Raw genomic sequence first — 24,583 nt, forward strand, 5'->3', positions numbered from 1 at the left:
CTTGTGGATGAGGACATGAATCCATGCAGTTAGTTAGGGATTCGCTCAAAGTCTGTGACCACCACATTATGACCTGCTCTGGACTGTTGCTTTGGATGGCAACAGATGATGGTGATGTATCTGGCCTTTTGTAAATGATGCATATAGCACAGACAATTACAGCACAAAGAAGCAACATTTCCGCTGCTGGAAGTTTTTGCTTTATTTCCCTCCTCCAAGCTTGTGCAGTCCCAGGCTCTCTGCCTACAGAACCCTTCTCTAGGAGCAAGAGCTCACTGGCGGGCTCTGGCAGAGACACAGCACTGAGCGCCCTCTCTGAGGAGGGAGGGCTCTCCTCCCTATGGGGGCCCAAGGTTTCTGTCTCCCAAGTCTACAGCTAGGGGAGCTGCAGACATGGAAAGACACAGGAGCAAGGGACCCTGGCATCAGTGGACGTATAAAGATCCCCCGGAAAGTGCATCACACCCAATATGGACCCATTCTTTGGAATACAGGTGCATCCCTAACTGGTTGCTTCTGGTCTCCACCTTGCTATGACATCAGCTGGTGACATGCTGGCCAATGTTTCCCAACTGACTCCCAGCCTTCATTTGCTGTATTTGCCACTTTGCATGGCATAAATACCGCCATCATGACTGATGTCGAGCTACCCATCAGTGTGAGGTCACTGCAAGGAGAGGGGGAAGAGGTGGTCACAGCCGCACCCTTGAGCTGCCCCAGGGCAGCTTTCCTTACTTACTCCCGCACTTGGATGGCCTTGCGAAGATTGCCTGACTCGAACTGCGAGGAGAACCATAAGCAGTTGGAAGCAGTGTCCTGCCTGTAACAAAAGAGGGGCCATGCAAACATGGCATTATTGCCGTTCTGGGGTACAGTGGGACATCTCTGAGAGAGTAGCTTTGTTGCATAGATTTTTAACCCAAATGTTCACCAGGCTGACTTTGGGAGTAGGAATGAATTAATAACAGGAAACTGTCAAGCTCAGAATTCTCCCTACTGCACCCACCCACCTTCCACTGGTGTTCAAGGCCACCTACCCAGGCTCATCTAAACTGAAGACGACTTTGTTTAGAACATCATTGGGCTGGATGAACCTCCGGATATCCTCAAATATCTTGATCCTGAAAAGGAAAATTAGAAACATTTTCAAGGTTGACCCTCACTCCTTAACCCACTCATCCTGTGGCCACCTGCAAGAGGCCTGTGGAGTCATCAGAAAAATAGGAGAGCTTAATAATGCCCCAAGCTTGAGCTGAACTACCAAAGAAATACTGCTCCTCCTTCCTTCTCTTCTTCCGCAGTAGTAAAACCACGCTGGGTTTAGGAACGCAGGAAGCGGCGAGGCTGGATTGTAGCACGAGTACTCTGACTGGAAGGAGAGTTTTGTCAAGGGTGTTTGAGTAAAGGGATGTCTGAGGTTTCTGGCTGTGTAAATAAGAGGGTCCTGAGCACTGGCCATTTTGAGGGGATGCCAGAGTTATTGACTGTTAGCATCCTAAGGTCTAGGAGGCTCCAATGAGTCTTTGGATCCTGTGTCACTTATGTTCCTTGGGTTCTGTCTGCTCGAGATTGAGGCTGATCTTTTAAGAAACACCAATATCAGGAGATTTAAGAAAGATGTAGAAAAGAAGCTTAAGGATCTTTCCGATTTTCTCCTTGAATTTCTGATCCAAGCCTCTGGGGTGGGAGAAAGGGGAAGAGGAGGCGGATGTGAGGCCAGGATGCGGGGGAAGATACTCTATCCAGGGGAAAGCTGTTGCTGGGCCAGCCCTGATGGTGTGTCTCTCAGGAACCTGAACCTGACAGAGAACATGCAGGGGCTGAGGCCAGAGATGTCAGCCAGGAGCCCAAGTGGGAGCAGCTCTTGGGCTCTGCCATCAATTTGCTAATGAAATGGAAAATAAGTTAATGATACTTTCTGGTACACACACTTTGCCCCATTGACTGAATGCATGCATATTCCTTTTTTTTTTTTTTCAGGGAAAATATTTTTTTTCCCTCGGCTTTAGTAATTTTCATTTGAATCTCACTTTGCTGAGCCAAAGGCAAAGCTCCCACTCCTGAATTCTGGGAATAATCCATCACCCAGGGCTTCTCACCCCAAGAATACATTGGTTTCATGCAATCCTCAGTGATGCAGGGAACTATTCTCCAAGCCATGCCAAGCACTATGCAGTTGGACTGTGAGATGAAGGTGCACGCCTCCCATTAACAAAGGACTAGATGCCAGTTTGCAGCGAACACGAAAGGAGATCACAGAGAGCCCACACTTGGTTTTTCTCAGCACCCTCCTGAGCAATGATGCCAGTATTGGCAGAAACTGGATCATCCTCTGTGTAGCAGCTGGCCGTGCACATGGGGTAAGGGGTTGCACAGCATCATCGAAGGGGCTCTCTCTCAGGAAACACATGCCTCCCACTGCCCTGCCTCGGCTCCAAAACGTCCTAGAACACCAGCGAGCTTGTGTGTTTGGCCAGTGTCCCAAATGGCTTTAACACACTTCCAACTCATGCTCACTTCTCTACAGAGAGCAGAACTATTGGGCACACCATTCTGCCTACGAAAATATTAAAGAAGAGAAAAACGCAGCTCTGCAGTCAGCAGCACCATCACCTTTGGATTCCACGTTTGCGCTCCAACATGGGCTCCGGAGATGGAGGTGGACGATGCCCCCAGAGGTCAGGAAACGCCACCATCTTGAAGTCCACCACGGACCTGGTTCTTCGGGCTTTGGCCATATACACACAGGGGTCGTGGAAGGGGATGTGCTGGGGATGTATCTGCAGAAGCTCGTCTATTGCTTCAACAGTTTCTCTAGACCTGGTGGAATTGGAAACGAAGGCACTTATCCGCGGGCAGGAAATCATGTCTGTGTCCCAAGCATCCTCTCTGAGGAGGGCCTGTATGTCCACAATTTCATTTGCGGAAGAATCCGTTCCCAGCCCATTGGATTGGGCCTTTCGGTATGGGTTCCCTCCAGGTTCTGCTTTAGAGGCGAGATGCACGGTGGACCGCCGCCTCCTCACCATGCTCAGAAGGGGAGTCTGGACTGTGTCTTCTCTTTCCTGCCCCTGGGAGCTTTGGTCCTTATTCAAGCAACGCTGCTTCGGGAGGGCAGTGGTTGGAATGTGGTGGTGGTTGGCGTACTCGGTCTCTTCAGAGTTGAGATCATCTCCGGGTTTGGACTCCAGGGCCTTCAGGTTTAAAGTACAAAAGGATACATCAGTATTCACTTTCAGGTAGAGAGTACAAGTGACCCCCCTCCTCACTCTCTGGGCTCAGGGCTCAGCACAGACCCCACAAACTGGGGCTTTTCCAAGGTCAGCCACGGAGAGACTAAGCCTTGAGAATCTCGTAAGTGGCAGAACCACAGAAACTCACATCTGTCAGGGGCTTTTGGTGGGTCTAGTATACTCCTATCAAGTACATGAAGGCCTTCTGCAACACCCCCAATAAGATAGTCCGGTTTAAGAACCTCATTTATCGGGTCTTCACAGCACCCCAAGGTGGTGCCTTTTATTTGAGGATCATTCTGATTGTTTACAAAAAGTGTTCTTCACACTGAACTGAAATTTCCTCCCTGAAATTTTTACCTGCCAACCCTTTTCTGCTCTCTGGAGTGAGGTAAATGACTCTAACTGTCTTCAACATGGGACTTAGCTTGCACCATCAGGTAGGGCCAAATTCATGATTGGTTAAGAGTCACTGGCAGATAACTGAGATCGAAAGGCAGGTCTACAATACTGGTGGCAGTAACAGCAGTAGCAGCAGCGACCAGCCCCCAGGTCAGCATCAGCAGGTATAAGGTTCTCAGTTTGCCTTCACTGACCAAGCAAGACTAGCCACTCTCTTGCAGAAAGCCATCTGGTACAGCCCGCCCACTTCAACAAGGCAGCAAATAAATCATGGAGAATTTTCACTTGCTTTTTCAATGTGCGGGGTCAGGGCAGCCCACCTCCCCCCCCAGACAACCAATGGGCAGCAATGTGTCCCTTCATCCTGTCCTTCCATCCTTGGTGTCAGGTGTTAGGCTGCAGGACTCTGGCCTGCACCCTAAGATCGGCCACTTTTCCATCTTCTTGCTTAGCAATCTGCTTCACTCTTGGGAAGATCCCAGAAGCAGACTGCTAATGAGGAGCCAGGCTTTCCACCTGGAGACCTCCGTGTGGCCCTCGGCTCTGCAGAGAGCCCACGGTGCAATCACGCCTCGCCCCAGAGCAGAACCACGGCACAGGCCCCACCTCAAAGAGGCAGGAGAGCTCCAGACACATCGCCTCATACTGGGTCAGCTCCTCTGCAGGCCGGTCAAGTCCAGGTTTGGAGCTCAGTTTGTTCACATCTGTTTCCAAGTCATCGTCCTACAAGGAATAGTCACAAACCACGTTACAACCAAGAAAGCCACCCTGAGAAGCATCAAGACGAACTACACGTGTGATCCTTCACAGAGTTAGGACATGGTTTTCTTGTCTCCAAACCAGAGTGCTGGCCTATGCAAAGGGCAACTTAATATGTCAGGTTGTATTTGTAAGGTAAGAGATACTGATGTTAGTATTTATCATTATCAGCCCACATCATAAATAGATAGCATTTTATATGAAATGAACTATGGAAACAATGAAGCACAATAGAAATTTTTATCATCACCACTACTATTAACATAATCGTAATTATTGTACCTATTCATCTCTCTACCTTTGTCATTTAGGTCCTTCACTTGTTTTGTTAATCCCTGCCTCAGGATGTGTTTATTGATTTCAGAGAGAAATGGGGGGGGAGAGAAAAGGAGGGGAGGGAAGAGAGAGATATTGATCAGTTGCCTCCTATCCACACCCTGACCAGGGATCAAACCCCCACTCCAGGTATGTGCCATGATCAGGCATCAAGCACACAAACTTTTGGTGTGTGGGACGATGCTCCGACCAACTGAGTGCCTTGGTCAGGGCAGTTCTTCACTCTTTTCACAAATGTTTAATGAGCAGCTACTATGAGCAGCTAGTCTGGAGGAACCAAAGACTTGGTGATAATGGAATACAGAAAGGTCCATGCTCCCATGAAATTTGCCTTTTTGTAAGAGAAGGAAGAGAGTAAACAAGAACATAAATAAATGAAAAAGTAATTTCAAACCGTCATAAGCACCACAGAAGTCACGAGAGGCGGTGAAGTGACTGTGATGGGGACCAGGGTGCAGGAAGCTGCTCAGACTGGCTGACCTGAGAAAGCTTTGCTGAGGAGGTAACACTTTTGGACCTACATGACAATAATCTCTGACTATGCAAAGACTCGGGGCAAGGGGTCACCAGCAGAAGGAAATCTGCTAGTTAAAATCTGCTTTCGGGAGAACAGTGGCTGAAAGACAAAGAATAAGAGGAAGACCTGAGAAGCAGGTGTTCTGTGGAGCTTTACTGCACCTGGGACTGCGTTTGGAACCTCCGGTGACACCTTTATCCCTTTGGACTTGTAAAAGTTGACCAAGTTGCCACCAATCTTTTCTTCTTTGGGGTGAATAATCCCAGACTGTATTTTTTTTCTAATCGATCATCATTTCATAATAGTTTAACAGTGATGGTGACTCTTCTCCAAACGCTTCTGTATTTTTCAAAGGTTACAGACTCTTACACAGAAGGGACTCCAGGAATCAGACCATTCCATCTCCTCATCTTTCCATGTCTCTCCTAGATCAAGTTTCCCTAATAAAACAGGGGAGAGAAATCTGCCCTGTGTTTTAGGGGTATATTGGGTTGGTTAAGGAAAAACCTGGCAGTCCTAAAGACCTAGATTATTCTCCCCTAAATCAAATAAATGTGGAAAATAAGTGTTTATATTCCTGATCCAGGGGGAAAAAAAAGCAAATGCAATATTCCATCCATCTCTAGCAATCTTCCTCCAAACTTGAGATTAAAAGACAAACAGATCCCATGTGGCAGATTTAATGATGTTTTCAGATACAGTGCACACCATGCCCAAACTCATCAGCCTGATGGTGGTGATCTCAGCTCGCGCTCTCTCTCTCTCTCTCCAGGGCTCGTCCATCTCGGCAGCAGCCACAGCCATGCCCCGGGCTGGCGCCAACGGAAACAAACAGGGAAGTCGATGGCGTGTCTGGAGTGAGGAGCCATGTAACCTGTGTGATCCATGAGCTGCTGGCTCACTGGTCCCACAGGTGGTTAGGTCCATGAAGAAAAAAACGCAGCCCACACCTGGTCTGCATTTAAGCTTCTCTCTTCTCACGTTGGCACCGACAGCTTTTGATCAGACTTTCCACTCTGAGGACCCTTTACAAATCAAAGGTTCCTTTTAATCACTCTTTCTAAGATACCGGTCTTAATTACTGACTAAGCTTTCCGAATGACCTGAAACACTCCTGGCTCCTTCCCACATTTTTTGCAGGAAACGCTGTCAGGTCTGCCAAGGACAAACACATTTGTGGGAGTGTGAGTCCCCTTGCTCTTGGGAAGCCCCCAAACCCAGCCCACCTCTGACGCTCCTCTGCTTCTGCAACTCATGCTCATGCAACTGAGTTCTCATCTTCTTGGCTCAAAGGCTTGAATGAGCAGTTCCCAGGCCTTCCCAACTGGATGTGTTTATTTGTTTCAGTTCCACTCACCCCAGCCCACCACCACCTGAAAAGTGGGGACAAGGGAGAATGTCTAAGCCTCCTCGATGCTGCGGGAAACGAGGCACTGGCTTCAGCTTGTCCTTCCACATCATTTTCAAGAGGTGACTGACGCTCTGCATTAGACGTTCAGTTATCCAAGAGCAAGCCAGAGGGGAGGGGGGTGGCATTGATGAATGACTGCAGCAGCACAATATTATTCAAATAATTCAGCAAGGACTCCAAGTCCTGCACTGCCAAGTTACGGTGAAGAACCAATTTTCTCTACTGATGGCTTCAGAAATGGTTCTATTTATCAACAAAACCCTGCGAACACCAGAGTATCAATAGCAGTCTTAACCTAGAGACCCGGCGAAGAGGTAGTGCCTTTATGTCTGCCACGCTCATCAGCACGGTGAGTGATTGTGCTGACAGAACTCAAATGGTCGCCTTCTCTCTAGACAGACAGGTAGGTAGGTGAACAGGTCAGAAAAAAGAAGGGGAGGAGGGAGATGGATGGAGAGATGGATGGATGCATGGATGGATGCATGGATGGATGCATGGATGGATGCACAGACGGACATTCGGGTTCCATGTCTGGGAATGTCACAAAAGGTACCATGTACTTCTCCACCACATTTTTTGTCAATGACACAATTAAAGAAGTGTAACTTGAAAGGGCTTGTCCAAGGTCATGGTCACCAACAGAAATGAAGACACAATTGTAATTCAGAGATAAAGTTACTGTTCCTCTAGAGTAGTGGTTCTCAGCCAGGGGTGATTCTGCCCACCACCCCTAGGACATGTGGCACTTCCTGGAAACATTTTTGGTTCATGACTGGGGAGGGTGAGAAGGAGTGGGTCCTGCTGGCATTAGCGGGTAGAGGCCAGGGGTGCTGCTACACACACATCCTACAATATGCAGTCAACCCCACAAAAAGGAATTATGCGGTCAAAATGCTAGTGGTACCAAAGTTTGGAAATTCTTCTCTAGAAATAGAGTCGGTACACTCTGTGCCACCGCCTGTTCTTGTTATTGGGTGTTACCGGAACAGAGCCATGCCTTACTGTTCATGTATTACCTGTAGGTGCTTTTGAGCTGTGAGGGCAAAGCTGAGGGGCTGAGGCAGACTGGTGCAGAGCCTGAGGTAGTTCCTATCTGACCTTCTGTAGAAGGTATGCTGACCTCTGCTCTACAGCACAGGTCACCATGGGTGAGAGGCCAGAGGGCGCCGCTGCCCTGTGGGCCAGATGGTGGACAACATGCAACTCCAGGCAGCATGACCCGCCCAGCCCCTTGAGGGGCAAGAACTGCATGGGGCACTGGTCCTGTGCCAAAAGGACAGGAAGAGTGACTCACAGAGGATGGTGGGACCTACTAGAGAAACTGTCCTAGAAACCCTTCCAGGGGTCTCTGTGCCTGAACCTCTATCACACATTAAATGCGCCAACCCTAAGCACTGAGTGTCCACCCAGGCTCACGGTGATAAAACATGAGGTATCTTCATATTGGGTAGCCTCTGACTTCACAATGAAATGCCTCACTGTGCTGACCGAGAGGCAACAACCTGGAGGTCAAGAACAGCAACTGTGGTTTATTCAGCACAGCTATCTGCCAGGCACCGGTGAGGGAAGATGCATCCTCAAAGCTTACACTGGGATTCACTAAACAGAGAAAATGGTTCTTTTCTTCTGTCCACTATGAACATGGAGAACATTAGAAGCAAGGTCTGGTGTACCTACTTCCTCTTTCGCATCTTCAGCATCAGAGTCTTTGTCCTCTTCTTCATCACCATCATCTTCAAAATCCTCTGCGTGGGGAAAAAGAAGGGAAACAGGTGAGGCTGCCCCTCTGTCTTGGATCTGGATTAGTACTTCGCCCTCTCGCCAATAGGGAAGGTGCTCATAATTAAGTGCACGACACTCCACCGCACACTGGTGCCTACATGAGGCACGGGACATCGTGTGCTCGTGAGCCCGTGAGGGCACCGTACTGGGAAGGGTGACCTGCTGCCCCACGGAATGCAAAATGAGTGCAGGACAGAATGACGCACGGCCGCCACTCTGGCCTCCCCCACCCAACTGAGAGAATTCCTGCAGCCAACATGGCCAAAGGCTGGAGATCACATACATGCAAAATTCACTGCACTTTCACTCCCTAATTTTGATACGAATGAAATTATTGGAAACAAGCACCAACAGACACATCCAGTTCCACTGCGGCAAGATGATGCCTCAGGAAAAATCTGTCCCATGCAAGGAGGATGGAACTGGAAAGTCCTAGAAGCTTCTGACAACAAACCTGAAGATTGGACAATCATACTTTCAAATATTCTAATGGGACTAGCATGAGGTTTTAAATAACAGAATTTTTTTTTCAATTTTATCCTTGGGGCAAATTAATTCCAGAACCAGTCAGTATAGTGGAGGGACTCGATCGCGGGCCTGTGAATAGATTGTTTTTAATTAGCTGAGATCACCGCATTCAATAGCCACCAGGCAAAGTGGCAACGGTTCATAATCACAGACAAAACAAGTGAACTTGGCATTTGTTCACTCACTGCGTGAAAAACTTGCTTTTTCATACGTATTTCTAATTAGCTTACAGGATAATCATGGTTGGCCTGCAAAAGAACTGATTTTTCACTTTCATCTGCATGCCTATGAAACACTGCCAAGATGCAGAAACCCACTTTCAAGCCCATAGATACCCACTTCCTTTACCTTCAGTGAGCACAGGCGGAGGACCAGAGGGGGTGCTCCCGGCGGCCGGGAAGGCATAGGCGCTGCTGGCCACGGCCAGGGGAAGGGGGCTCCTCGGGGAGCACTGCCTCAGGACCTGCAGCACCACGCACGTGACGGGTTCCAAGCCCGGGTCGTCCAGGCGGTTCTGAACAAAGGGCAGTGTGTGTCAGACCCTGCATCCCACACAGAGTCCCTGGGTGACAAATGACACACAGGCTAGGAGGACAGTAAACACCCTTCCCACAGGAGGTCAAACTTGAACACTGTGGGTGGGGAGCTTTGTCTAGTGTAGAACCTGCTTTGGCCCAGGGTACAATCTGAATTATTTCTTTTTCCCGGCTCCTGTGTCATTGGAACGAGTTTACATTTAGTCCGAATATGCGCTTAAGTATTCAGGGGATATTCGGGGAATATTCTCTTTCAGGGAACGGTGCACCTAAAGGGCCTTGCTGCGTGGGATGGCTGGGGGGGGGGGGCTCTTCTTCAGCCTCCACGGGCCACCGTGAAGGACCGCCCACATTAGAGAATGAGCAGCCACATGGACCGAAGTCTTACTTTCCTCTTTCAGCTGTCATCCAAAGAGAAAAAACGTAAAGGAAAAGGATAAAATATGAAATCAGAAGAAACGACCAATTGAGTCCCAAGCACCTAAATTAAGTGACAGGCCTCTTCTCAAAGCCTGCTGCATTGATCCCTCTTGGCACCCACCCAAAACAAAGAAAACTTGAGTTCTGCAGATTTAACATTCAGATAATTGATCAAACAGGACAAGACCCTCCTTTTCAGACACAGAGAAAAGTGCGAGAACAAGTTTACTAAATTGGGAGGGAGAGATGGGAGTTGTTTGGTTACCTCTTTGGGGGGAAAAAGGGCCATTTGCTTCAGTCTCTTAGTAAGTGGTCTGTCTACTGACTTGGTCCCAGAAGTGGACTAGTGTGGGCCTCCAGTGTCACATTCCTAAGGGGTTTCTGACAAGCCCTGCGGCCGACAAGTCACAGTAGGAGATACACAGGATGCTGAGAACCCGCCACAGGGCAGGCAGACTGTGCACAGCATGGTCACACTGTGGGATCTTCAGGCCCCCATCACAGGTGGCTCCACGTGAAAGAACGCGAAGAAAAAACATTTAACAAAAATTAAGCCATGGATTCAAGCTGTATAAATGACTCTAAAATATGGTAAGACTAAGCCAACTGTTAGAGCAGAAGTGTCCTGATATGATCAAGAATGCTATCACCCCTGCTGTGTGCTCACCTGCTGCCAATCAGGTGACCTGAACCAACAGCAGGAAAGTGGGCTAGTGGAGGCCGATGATTCAAGTGCTCACAATAAGTCCAAGTATTCAGAAGATAAGAGAACTGAGTGGGGAGGAGCAGGAGAGGAGGAAGGGGAGACGGCCAATCACAGGTAATGTGTTGACCTTCAGTCTTAGGAGGCAGAGAGCCGATCTGCAATCACCCACTCCTGCCTGCAATGACCCCCGTCTCTGAATCAGTAACCATCTCAAACTGCTGCACGGTACCTTGGAGAGGTTCTTTTCTGCCTTAAGTTCCAACTGTCATCCTTCTTCCCCCTTCCTCATACAGAGCTCCAACAAGATCCCATTATACTGCATAGCACCCTCACTGTACCAAGGACAACCTGATTCCCTCAACTGGGACCCTTAGTGGATCTGTGTGAGAACGTGACCCAGGAAACAAAGGGACGGGGTCATTAAGAGAGCCCTGCGATCGTGGCCTCCGCAGAAAGGCAAAGAACAATACAATGAACAAAGGCTGTGGGAAAAGACTCAAAAAATAGTTCTCCTGCCCAGTGGGTTTGCAGTTACATCATAAACACCAACAGAAATAGCTCAGGACAGCAATTTTCGAAGTGTGATTCCCAGACCAATAGCATCAACATCACTGAGGAACTTGTTAGAAACGCAAATTCCCGGGCTGCACCCCACACCTGCTAAGTAAGAAACTCTGGGGATGGGGGCCTTGCAGCCTTCCAGGCTGGAAGTGTGCAGCACACTCTGCTCCTGCCGTGGACAGAAGTGGGGACCTCCAGGGAGACTGCTGATTTCAAATCCCTGAAAATGCCCGTGTAAAATTCAGAGCCAGCACTAGGCCATAGTAACCATTCAAGACCAATCTCTCCTCCTCCTCTTCCTTCCTTATCACTGACATGACCGTCACCACCACCACCAGCAGCAGCTGGAACAGCAGCAGCCACAGCAGAATTTGCAACAGCCACTGAAATGACATGACTGGATCCAAGGTTCTCAAGTCGGCCATCCTGTGATCTGTGAGCCTTCTCTGGTGGAAGAGGGGAGGGTCGAGAGGCAGCTCCAACTTCAGCATAGCTGCAGTGACATTGGTGCTCGCAGCCAGGGGCTGGGAGGCTCTGCAGCTGGGGAGACCCAGTTGCAAAGACCAGGGACTGCCTCCACTCACATCCCACTTCCATTCCAAGAAGCCAGTGGGCACCTGTCGGCTTGCCTGGTCAGGCAGCTGAGGTCTTCACGGACCTGCTGAGGAGCTGCTTCAGAGATCCCAGCCCCTTCTACGCCCGCACGTCCCTTGGTAGTGTCTTCTTACCACACACATGTGCCTGTGGAATCATCACTTTCTTTTACTGCCCTTTTAGGTGTTTTTTAACACCAAACAGAGAAACAGCCATTACTGCAGAGGACAGAGGAGCTGGAGTGGGGAGGGCTATGAGGTGTTAGCGGTGCAGGCGGTATTTCACCAGGGCTGGGAGAGATCAGAGACTTGGGGGACACAAGCTGACAAAGTATGGTGATGCCTGGAAAAATTCAAAGTGTTTCCTCATCCAGGGGAAGAGAGTATAAAATATAGCTATTTCATGACTGAGGAGCTCTGAAATCTGCAATGATGGAGAAAGACCCTGAGGTGAAAGCAGAGAAAATTAGATATTGCTTTGCTGAGTGATATTATGTTATTATTTAGAGGGGGAAAGCTATTCCATTATATGGGAAAAGTCTACAGGCATCCTGGTTGGAAAACAACACTCTCATCCACTGCTTCACCACCTCAGATGTTCCTGAGCAGAAATGAACTGGAGGTTGTGCAGAGAAAAGCAAAAAGACTGATGGAGGGAGCACAGACTAACGTGAGGACAGACAGCAGAGAACGTCATGTGTGGGAATCCCAGTTGCCTCGCCCCTGGGATGGAGGGGTGGGCAGCCAGTAAATACTGGAAAGAGGGTCATGTCATCAGTACAGAGGTGAATATAGCTTTGCACAGCGGTGCTTAAATTAGCCCTTGTCAAGGAAAATTAAGGAATTTGTCACTTGGGTTGCGATCCAGGAAATCCTAAACACATGTCCTGCTGGGGTACAGGTCAGCAACAGACCTTGCAGGAAATTATCTTCCTTGTGAAAATCTTTGCTTCTGTAGTGTCTGATCCTCCCGCTAAATGCCTGCCCCACGAAATCAGAAGTCTTTTCTGTAATATCCCTCACTAGATTCCGCAGTGCTAATTATCCCAGGAACTGCTCACACTCATAAAGCAGCTTTGTCACACCAACAAGCAGGAGGAGGAGGAGAAGGGAAAGAAAAAAAAGGAACAAAAAGGAAGAAGGAAGGGAGGGAAGAAGAGAGGGAGAGAGGGGAACAGGGAGGGAGGGAGGAAAAGGAGAAACTTGAGGCCCAGAGAATTTGGCTTCAATGTTCCACAGCTGCAGGTGCTGGGATTTGAACCCAGGCTCTCTAGCTTTAAAGTCTACACTCTCAACCACTGTACCACAGTGTGTGCCCAGTAAATATGGACTGAACAGATGAAAGAATGCATGAGCGAATCAATGAGTGAGGATCTGGATGCGGAACACCTCCCCACAGCAGGCAGCAAGAACTGAGCTGAGGTTTCTCCAGCTCTGTTCCGGACGGTTCTGGAAAGACGGCCTGTGGGAGTCACCCAGGTGTCATCCGAAGCAGAGGCGGCCACCACGCTGATTACCTGCGTGCTGCTGAAGAGGATCTCCATGCCCTGAGCTGCCAGGAAGGCCTCCCTGCCAGACCGGAGGGTGGTGATGTGCTTGAGGCAGAGCAGAAGCGCCCGGCGGATCGGCACGTAGGTATCGGCCCCATCGTGGCTGTGCCAATCCTGATGCAGCCTGAGCAGGCTAGTGACGTAGCCTCTGTTCACCGCCCGGCGGCTGTTAGACTCTGAAACCAACGGGAAAGGGGGCGTCGGGCTCAGGCTCCCCCAGGGGCCTCGCCTAAGGGTGTCCCGGTGTGCCTCCCGGAGACACTTAACTCGAAAGGGACGAGCAGTAACCTTCCAGTGGGGAAAATGGGCAGCTGTCCCTTTAATCGAGTGATGAGAGTGCATCACCTGATACGACGCACTGCACAAGACACAGCATTCCTGCACAAACGCGGAATTTACCCACGTGAGATACCGGCACACCCCACGTGAGGGACATGCTGCAAAACACCTGACCTGTACTCTTCAAAAGTGTCAAGGTCACGAAAGGCAAGAAAAACAAACAAATAAACAAACAAACAAAAACGGAGGCATTGAGCTAAAAGACACTAAAAATACCTGACACTTAAGAACCACATAATTGTAATTTATATCCTGGCCTAGAAAGCATTAGTAAAATCTGAATAAGGCCTGTAGTTTAACCAACAGTATTGCATCAATGTACGTTAGATTTATATAAACAGCAGTTATATAAGAGAATGTCATTGTTTTCAGGAAATTCAGAACTGGTGCACAGAAACACTTGTAACTTATTCTGAAATAGTTCAGAAACACTGTAATAGTGTGTGGGGAGGGGAAGGAAAGGGAAAGGGTTACAGGAGAAAGAGATTTCATTCTTTCCTATACCTCAGTCAGCTAAGGGTACTGCCATTGGGTTGAGCAAACTACAAGGTGGAGGTTGGAAGGGAAAAGACACTGAGTGAGACATAGTATCTGAAAGGTTGTCACGGGTTGGAGATGCATTGGATGTTTTTGCTAACAGGAACAGAAGCCAATTCATGAACAGCCCAGGGTTTGATGAAGCTGAAGAAGGGAAGCCTTCCACAGTCAGGGCTGCCCACCAAGGGCATGGCCTCTGTGTGCAGTGAGCAGAGCAGCCAGGCACCAAAAGTGCATGTTGAGAAGGAGGTCGGAAATGTACCCACGGGGATGTGGTCTGAGCGTTCCCACACCAGCTGGAGAGCGGGAACAGAGTGCTTCTGCAGTGCCCTCCACCTCTGTAACGCCATGATTTGTTTCTCTCCGTTAGTTGAATGATCCTGGTTGAGCCCTCTCATGAGACCCATCTCACAGGGTAAGTGGATCATTTCTTAGTTTTCCTGAGACATAGTTTAAATTCTCTTTGGAGAAACACAGGGAGAAGAAGAGTTTAAGATACCCCTCTCAACAGTTAACATCTGCCCCTTTCCAGGTTAAATTCTGGCTGCAGGGTCGGTGGGCAAACAGGTACCCATTCAGATTCACGCAGCGGATGCCTGGTCATCTGCAGGAATCTCACCAGCTGATTCTCAGGCACGAATGCCCAAATCTTGCAGTTCTGCCCTCTCGTTACCGTATTTCTCCATTACCCAGTCCACTCACACTGATGAGACAATATATATGCTTCTAGAGAGGGTGTTTAAGTGAGATTCCCCGAGCTGTAATTGGATATGTACAAATATCAGCTCAAAGTCAGATTTTTCCTTTAGACTGTGTAAGTGCACACAAGTGGAAAAAAAAGCATGAAAATTCAGCGCTTTATTCCAGACAGTTTTTCTCATAATATTAATGAAATTCGCTTTTTTTCCTGCTTGTTTGTCAAATTCTTAATTGTCAGGCTTGACTGAGCCCCAATGAGAGATTTTTTGACCCATTTCTTCAGCTGGTTTTACTTTTTTTTTTTTAACATTTCTCATCATTTCAGTCAGCCATGACCTGGAACTGAGAGTGATGAGTTTTATTCACTCGGTGATATGTTTGTGGATGGTTTAAATCGCTTTCATTACCCCTTTAATGAATTATTCTTCTGTATCAAAAATCTCTCTCTCCTTGGCTAGTCCCGGCCACAAAGCACTAGAGTTCTTTGCTGCCTAAATGAGGTTCCAGCCTCTCCAATATCTGATGTTTAAAAGAAAATTGAAGATTAAGTAAGAGGTATTAAGGAAAAGAATCGCCTGCTGAAAAGATGCCAAAATGGCAAAAAAACAGTGCACAGGGGCCCTGTGGGCAGTTGGAGGTTGGGGACTTGCATCATTTATCTGTTTCGGTGTTATCCTGATGACCTTCACATGTTCTGGGCGAGAGGGGGGGTAATGGAAAGAATCTTTAATTATCTGAGAGAAAAACCCCTTATCAAATCCCAATGACTTTATTCATGATTTTCTGTTAATCCTCAATAAACCATCAGGTTTACTAATATCTAAAACAGCTACACCTCCATCCCCCACCCCCCACCTTGTATCGGCCAATCTTTCTCGGAGAAGGGCTTGGGGAGTTTTGCAGAAGTACACACTTGTCTAAGACCCAACAAGAGGACCTTCATCAAACTGAGCAGAGCAAACGTACAGAAAAGCCAGGGGATGAAAGGAGGGTCACGGAGAGCAGCGACTTGGAGGAATTTAGGAAATGTGAGAGGAAAGCAGGGCCTCTCCAAGGAGCCCAAAGAGGGAGGAATCCGGGGGAGGTTTCTCTGCAGAGAGGAAGCTCAGGGACGGGGCGGGGGGTGGGGGGACCTCCCAGTCCCCCAACACTCTGCAGAGCAGACCAACTGCACTTCAGTTTGCTTACATCAATAGCTTCTTCCTGAGACTTTCAGGGGCGGGGAGGGCAGAAGATCCTTTTTTAATTTGAGGGGAAAATCAATTTTTAAAGATTTCCAAAGTAGATTGGTTTGTCTTAAACTTGTTGGAGATGGAGGTGGGATAGCCAGACAGGACTTCTGAGGGTCCTTGACACCCCACCCCCAGCCCCTCGCCATTTCAAAAGCATTCTCAGTGACCAGTCTCCATCAGCCCTGCCCTGGGGGCAGCCTGATGACGTCCTCACCCATGAACTTATCCTCGTCCTGACTTCTAACTCGCCCTTGTATAAACTACTTCTACCTCCCTCTCCGGATTACATCTTCCCGGGGTCTTATTTGTAGCTAATTCTCAGTCTGGAATGTGATCTCGTGGCATCCTTAGTTTTACCCTGAGTCTTTTTCCACTGAGGTTTAAATGTATCTCTTCACTGCAGACCCCACTGATGCTGCATACCTTCAGAGCCAGATAAAAAGGAAAGAAAAAAAAACTGGCAGGGAATGTCTCCAGATATCAGCAGTAGTTACAGCGGAGGACGATGCTGGTGGGTAGTTCTATCTGCTGCAGAGTGTTTGAGTGTGATCTGAGTTTTCTGTAGCTCTTCTTCCTCTCATGCTGTACAATGAACTTAGCTTGGTCACAGAGGAAATGTGGGAGCCTGCGGCAGAGTGAGGAGCCGCAGCTCTGGGAGTGAGACCCACAAGCAAGTGCCGACCTCTGACCTTCCCCAGACTCCAGTGCCCCTCAGGGCCTTGCTGAGCCCATGCCATTGGCAGACCTGACAGCTGCCAGCTTCCTTCCTGGAATCCCTGCACACAGCCCTGCGCTTGACCACCTTCCAGCTGCATAGCCTTGAATGTGTTACTCCCCACCTCTATCACTCAGTCTGTCTTGGAAAAACAACTAAGCAGAATCACTTCCTCCTGGAGTTGAGAAAATTAAGTGAGATAATATACATAATCAGGTAGCTTGATGCCAGGCACATAATAAACACTCCATAGCTGCTGCCCATTATAATTGCCATCTATATATTATTCCAACTTTCCCTCTATTATTATAGACAATGAAATACCAAGTGCTCAGGATGTGAATATACTCCCTTTGACAGACCCATGCAAGAGCAGGGAGTCCAGAGTCACCTCGCTGCCGATTCAGATCTCGGCTCTACCACTTTCTAGCTGTGTAACCTTGCTGAGTGAGTTACTTAGCCATTCTGAACTGTATTTCCATCATCTTCCAGCCTGGTCAGGGCACGAGATTCTCTTGTCGGAAAATGGTTTATGTGTTTAACAGCCCAGCATCGCTGTTGATAAGACATACATGAGTAAGAATACACACAAGGGTGTCAGGCCCCCTTCGTTCCTGAGGACGGAAATCATCTTCAGCCACACATTTATCGCTATCCCAAGAAACTCTTGTCCAGGAAGATTAAGAGCATTATCGTTGGTTTCAGGAACTTCACACAAACCCACTCACATGAACTGCTGGCAACTCAGTGAACCCTTTTCAGGATAGCAGGCCCTTCCCTGGTCAGAAGACCACTCAGCTGGGCTCACCCAACTCCGGGTTGAAGGCCCACTTGAACCACAGCACTCACACTCTATAATATTGCACCCTACAGCTGCCCCTTTGGAGAAGTTACTAACTTTCAAGACAAGGGCAACTGCAACTTCATGAAGCAATAGACTTGCTACACTTTCAACAGATTATTTCAGTGGCCTTTCCAGGAGTCAACAGAGAAGGTCCTTCTGGACACAGTAGACTTTCATCGAGACTTCTAAACCACACCGTACAAACACGCAGCAGCCGACGTGGCCCTCACAGCACCAGTTACCATTACGGAGTGTTTATCTACTGGGAGTTCCCTGTGTGCTCAGCACTGGGCTAATCATTTTACACAAGCATCTCTTAGCTCACGGAAATGCTCTGAGATAAGCAATATTTTCCTGAAGACGGACAGGCAGAGAGAAGTTAAACAACTTGCGGTCCCAAGAGCTTAGCAGGGGCATATCCTGGATTCAAATGGAATCCCCGTCTGCCTCCAAGCTGACTTCCCAGGTTGTTATCCCCAAAGCTCTTCGTGCTGGTTAGCAGAGTTTACACGTTTCTGTATCCAGATTAAGACCTTGAGCTGTCAGCAGAAGAACCAGCTTCCTGAGGAAGGTTTCCGAAAAGCTAATGGAGAAAAAGCCAGTGGAAACCCAAGGCGCCAGAGGCTCGTAGGGAGAGGCAGCCAAAAGGAACTTGGCTCCATCCCTCCACCCTGCCTCCCTCATCCATTTTCCCTGCCCCTCCCAGGCCTCTAAAATGGTTGGGGAGGGTTGATTTTTAATAGGAAACCCAGGAAGCCTTGAAGGTTCAAATAAATGGCTTGAGGTTCTTCCGGTCACTGGTGGAGACGGAGAGGAGTCTCCCGACACCCAGCCTGAGACTGCAGGAGGCCAGGCCCAAAGTCCTGCCCCGACTGAACATGGGCGTGGGCACAGTGCCACTGGCAAGGAGAGAATGACTCAGCCCTCACCGCTCCCTCCCCAGCAGCTGCAGCAGTGGCTCCTTCAACAAAGCAGCAGCAGCAATAACCCTACTGAAATACAACTAATCTTAATGTCACTGGTAATGGAAATTACACTTGATTATTAGCTCAAATAAGAATAATGATATGAAATTAGCTTGCAGGTATTTTTTTTCCCCTCTTCGTGGAATAGATGCATTTCAGTAAACGTGGCTATAAAGTAAATTTAGGTTTCAAGCAAATCTTATTTTCCCATTGACTGCCTTCATAAAATTAAAGATGCTTTCCTAAGCTCTGGAAATAGCAGCTAAGAAGGCTGAGATGATCTATCCTTCGGAGCACTGTTTTAAATCTAAACTCATCTACCATTTTTTTAATCACCAACTCCTTTTAATACCTTTCCACTGATACATTCCCCAAACCACAGGAATGTCTCCACGCTCAGGAAAGCCTTAGGAGCCACAACTTTTTCTTCCTCTGCACGCCCCAGCTCTTGCTCCTCAGGGTGTCTGCTGCCACCCCACACACTCCAGACTCCAGCCTCCCAGTCTCCCCTTGCACCTTATCAGTTCTAAGGCATGTACTCTGTCACATTTTAGCATTTCCAAAAGTAAGATGCTTCTTACCAACAATGGCATATCAATGACAGCTGGCAGGGTTTTCTCACTCTTTGTGGCACATAAAAAGGAGTGCCCCTTCTAGTCAGCGGCATGTTACATCTGGGCAAGTATTGCTTTTTACAATATTGGTAGTTTGAAAATTCTCTAAAATGAGTTATTTCGTAGCAAGAAGTGATCACTTAATAGGTTTGCTGTGCATAGGCAAATAAGCAGAAACAGTCCCAAAAGCCAGATTGTGCTGCAGCTGAGCACACAGTTAAATTGTTACCTCGAGCCATACCTTACACTCAAAACCCAGATCACCGCCATTAACTCATTCAGCACACACTTAACTTAGCAACTACTTTGTGTTAGCATGTGCCAGCATGTGCCAGGGACTGTTGTAGGCACTGGGGGACAGCAGGGAACAGGACAGGCAAAGTCTCTGCTGTTAGGGGGAAAATGCACTTGCTAGGCCACTGTCCCTTCCGAGTCCCTGCAGAAAATCTTCCGCCTGGTTCCACTTTGCCATTTCCACTGTGAACTCATCAGAAGATGACACGTAAAGAAGAAAGCCAGGAGTTATACCAGAAAGGAGAAAAACAGAGTCCTTCCCCTCCTGCCTTTGTCTGTGGGTGGCATGTCCTGCTTCCGGCCGGAGCACAGAGCAGCAATGCAGACCGCAGGGAAACAAATCAGCACAGCTCTGCAAACGTCACCTGCAAACCGGCTCATGCTGCGTGATGCCTCGAGACCCCAAGTGTGCACAGAGGAAGGCAACAAGCCTCCGCCTCTGAGCTCCTGGCCTGCTGCCCACACCACTTGAGAGCAGAGTGCCACACAATCAGAGCCCTGAGCCTCGTGCTTCCTTGTTTCAACTCAGCTCCTCACCTGTGACCCCTGCAGTCCTCTCCCACCACCTGGACAGGGCCATCAACACTGGGTCCCCCTGCCTCTGGCTCCCCTCCGTTGCCCAACACATCTGATTAAGGCACAGCTTGGATGCTGTCATCCCATTCAGGCTCCAGGGAGACCTGGAGGGTCTGCAGGGGCCGGGGGTTGGGGGGCCAGGTGTTCTCTGGGTCTCACTGCCTGGGGGTGGGGGGCTACGGAAACCCCCACCACCTCCCAGAGCAGCTGCACTAACTCCTGTTGACATGCACTGTCTCTGCAAAGGATTTCATTTAAAAAATGAAAACAGTAAAAGATTTAAAACCCTCTGGCAGTGAAGTGAAGGGGTAGATTTCAGTCCCAATGTGCCAAGTACACTTTAGACAATCTTGTGCAAGTCAGACCACCTCTTGGAGCCTCAGAATTTCCTCTATAGAACAGTTTTGCAACCTTGCACTGTTGAGAGCTAGTGCTCAATATTATTTCTTGGGGCAGGTAGGGGAAGAGGGCCGTCCCGTGCACTGTAGCACATTTAGCAGCATCCTGGTTTCTACCCACTAAATGCTGGGAGCACCCTCACCCCCACAAACATGGCAACCAGGCCTTGCTAAATATTCCTTTGACAGCAAAATTGCTCATGCTGAGAACCACTGCTACACAATAGCTAAATATTTACCTGTCTTGAAGGACTCCAGTGAAGATTCAGTGAGATAGTATATAAGAGGCACACTGTAAACTGCTATAATTAGAACACCCAGCTTACATTTTGACACACACAAATAAATTGTACCGTCAGTCCTGAATGTGATGAGGAAGCGACTGGGCACTGTCGGGGCCATGAGTTGTTTATCTTTTTGTCTATCTCTTTAAATCTTTGTGATACTTCATCTTTGTCAGTCCATAGCCAGTCATTCATTATACCAGAATGATACACGTTCTAAAATCGAAAACATTTAGAGCTCAGCAGTCCTGGAGGTTAACTCCCGAAGCCCCAGAATGAAAACAAAGTAATAGCATGTGAGTCACCTCCCTAGACAGATACTGCTACATCCATTTATTTACTCTTTCCTATTGAGGAAAAAGCTCTCAGAAGAAACACAGACACTGAAAACAACTATGTATCATTCAGTGCTCAGAGAGTGTTCTTCCCATCGCAGGAGGATTCATGCCCTTGTGTGGCCAATTCCTGAACTGCCCTGGACTTTCCATGGGGTGATAACATAAGAAGAATTGTCCTTTATAGAGATTTACTAAGATCCAGCACTAAAACCCCTCACATGGACATCACCTGGTTTCCATCTCACTCATGATCCTCTGAAGATACCATCTCCCCTGCTCTGCTGATGAGGACATGACAGCATAGCATCAGGGAGTATGCCTGGTGTGTGCACAGCCTCATGGGAGCCGGCACCAAGACCACCGCTCAAACACTGTTCTCCGCCGTGTCTTATCCTTGCAGAGGGTAAGAGGTCTGAGCTTTTAGCAAACACACACAACCTTCACACATGACCCTGAGCCTCCCTGAACACATTCACACTGTTGCCAAAGCAACGCCATGGCCAAAACCTGCAGGCAGTTAATCAGGGAACTGGATCACCTGGTGAAAAGACAGCAGGCTGCTGAGGTGAAAGAATCAGGACTGGTCCCCTCTTATTACAATATTGTATGTGGCCATGTTTTGTGTCAAGAAGGAGAAACTCAGCACTATCACTCACCGCTCTGTATGGGTGTCTCAGAAGGCCCTGGCCATCCGGAGACGGTGGGCCAGCATCCTGCCAACCATTCTAACCCCACTGGACACTGACTCTCCTTGTCCAACTAGGGCCTATTTCATTAAGCATCTTAGCCCAAGAAGCTCCGCATTTATTTCATTACAGCTTGAGGATGAATACAACTCTTTGGATCTTTTTTTCTGAATCAAACCACCTAGAAGAGGTGTCTACCCATCTTTAAAATGTAATCTCATACAATAACGGGCTGAGCTCCGAAAGCATCCTGGGAGACTAGTTCAGAGGTTTTCAAATTAGAGAACTCTGAGCCCTAAGGAACTTCTGCGGAAGTGTCTCAGTGTCAGTCAAGGGCCTGGGAGACAGGAGGTGGCCCAGGAAACGCCGCTGTCACTCACCGGGGTCTCCTACATCTGCTCCCATTCTATCATCCTTGAATGTGTCATTTCCTCATAAGACTTCATTTCTATCAGTTTTGAATGTATCATTTCCTCATAAGTCTTCATTTTCTTTTTTTTTAAGCTTCTTCTAGAAAGATTTCTCAAACTACTCATCTTATGTTATGCTCTACTTTTAGAAAAATCAAACTGAAGTCAGGTGCCATGACAAAGAACTAATTTAAAGTCAACCAGCCCAACGGAGTACAGGGTTCCTGGCTCCCTGTGGACAGTGGGAATCATCTCTGAAATATGAAGACTTTCTGCTTTGGAAGCAGTCACAACCGAATCCCAACTTCAGCAGTCCACTTACTATTTGTGGGAGGTTGGGAAAATCATTAACCTCCCTTAAGTACACCTTCCTGGTATGCAAATTGGCAAGTGCCAATGCTCTGTAATTAATAGTCGTGATCAGTATTCACTGAAGGTGCCCTAATAAACAGTAATTTTCTTCCCACCCACCCTCCTTCCCACTTCCTGAGGGCTAGCAGGGAGCAGTCATGAAACATATCGCAGGGAATGAGGGCTGTGTGTGGACTGCAGGGAGGCAGACAGGCATGTAAGTGCTGCCTTTGACCTTGGCAGTGAAGGTGAGGAAGATGCAGTTATCAGAAAGGGGAGAGGGAGCTGGGGAAAGGGACCTTACAAGACTCGCTGCTGTTGACCAGAGGCAGGGCTCACAAAAGCTGGTGCTAGGGAAGCTCTTTGCCTTCCGCCCCCCACCATCCCTGGTCAATCATGCTAATATCCCTTGGAAGGCAACAAATTCCAGAGGCTTTTCCAAACCCCCCTCCAATACCCTGCCTCCTCCCAACTCCCTTAAATAATGGCTGAGCAAATGCCTCCGAGACCATCTCCCGCTAATTTCCTTCAAGATAGGCAAGCTGCTAACGCTGGGAAGCACAGATAGTGTGGAACAGCAAAATATGGCCAATATTAGATTAAAATAACCTCCTGATAAACAAATTACTCACCTAAAATAAATACTAGACTAGAACAGCCAAGATAACTAAAGGAACAGCACCACCACATGGCAGGGAGAGGAACTACATGGGCTGCTGTCTGGCCAGACCAGGTCCCACAAAGCGGGCAGGGAGAAGCAGCGAGGGGGAAAAGTAGTACCTGCACTTTTAAAGACATTGTATGTACTTATGCAAAAGACAAAAATATTTGGTAGAGAGGTCAGAACTGTCAGCCAAGGGGGAAAAAGTCACGTTCCAAGTGTAGCAGTGGCTGGCATAACAGGAGTCCGTGATTCTCCCCGCCCCTGTTCCCTTGCTCTCCTTCGCCCACCCATCTGCATCAGCTGCGTCTGGTGCCGAGCCTGAAGCAGACTCTGCCACCTGGCGTGCGAGCACCTCCTGTTGGGTCCCATTCAGACGCTTATACAGGGTGGACTTCCTAATGCTCTTTTCAAAAGAACTAAATGGCAGATGCTTCTGCTTCCCAAGTCCCCAAATCCTTCTAATATTTAGAAAGTATTTATTTAGCTTCCTTTCAGCTTTCGGCCTTATCTTCTTTATCAGAAAAAAAAAACCTACTCTCATTAATCTCTTCTTGGTATGCACAGGGCTCAGGTCCAGAGACCTACAGACTGACTGGCAGACAAACTGCAGTCCACAAGCTGTGTGCACTTCTCACGCTTCCCAAACCTCAGTTCCCACACCTGTAAAATGGGAGGCCATGATGCCTCCATGATAGACTGAATGCAAATACAGTGGCCAACACACTAGGAACTGTAAACAGAGGATCCTGTGTTGTCATTTCAATCCCGCAGTGTGATGGATGGAGCTTCCACTCTGCATTTATACAAAGTCGATCATGGTGGCCCATCTCAGTGTGGCGAATGCAAAAATCCATCAATATTATTTGGAGCAGATTTTTTGGCTCATCCCAGAAATAGACTGCATGCTTCTCCCCAGAAGTTGTGGTAGAATAAGAGTCATCGGTCTATAATCACACCATAATTTGATTCTTTCCAGGGACAGGAATTGGGCTGGTCTCTTCAATAAGGCATACTGAAAGCCAATGTGTGAAGCTTAAGTCAGGAAGCCAGAAGCCTTCCTTAGTCAACACGACTGTGTCAGCGGTTTCCCTGGGCACAGCCCAATGCGAGGTGTGGGGGCTATTTTAGGGACCCCAGCCCTTGGGAGCTATGCCCAGTAGGAAAAACACATGCATACATCAAAATGTACACCTACATACGCTTATGCAAATATTTGAGAATCATTGATTTCAGCACGGTTAGTTTTTAGAAGTATAAACGGAGGGATCTGTGAAAAGGTTTGACAGGAAACCTACTTCTGAGC

The 24,583-nt window shown here is 48.2% G+C and overlaps 1 protein-coding gene across 2 annotated transcripts in view; it reads right to left on the bottom strand.

Annotated features, from left to right (window-relative positions):
* AGBL1 (AGBL carboxypeptidase 1) overlaps nucleotides 1-24,583 on the bottom strand; it is a 565,654-nt gene that overhangs the window by 500,347 nt on the left and 40,724 nt on the right. For both annotated transcript variants that reach the window (XM_053658825.1, XM_053658826.1), the window contains exons 5-11: nucleotides 13,302-13,510; nucleotides 9,317-9,482; nucleotides 8,336-8,403; nucleotides 4,242-4,358; nucleotides 2,614-3,194; nucleotides 1,042-1,121; nucleotides 740-842 (exon numbers count right to left, since the gene is read on the bottom strand). In XM_053658825.1, the coding sequence (XP_053514800.1) occupies nucleotides 740-842; nucleotides 1,042-1,121; nucleotides 2,614-3,194; nucleotides 4,242-4,358; nucleotides 8,336-8,403; nucleotides 9,317-9,482; nucleotides 13,302-13,510 (1,324 nt within the window). The remainder of the gene's footprint in view (nucleotides 1-739; nucleotides 843-1,041; nucleotides 1,122-2,613; nucleotides 3,195-4,241; nucleotides 4,359-8,335; nucleotides 8,404-9,316; nucleotides 9,483-13,301; nucleotides 13,511-24,583) is intronic.

The sequence above is a fragment of the Artibeus jamaicensis genome, unplaced genomic scaffold (assembly GCF_021234435.1).
Source record: "Artibeus jamaicensis isolate MK-2021 breed Jamaican fruit bat unplaced genomic scaffold, CSHL_Jam_final scaffold_612, whole genome shotgun sequence".
Lineage (NCBI taxonomy): Eukaryota > Metazoa > Chordata > Mammalia > Chiroptera > Phyllostomidae > Artibeus > Artibeus jamaicensis.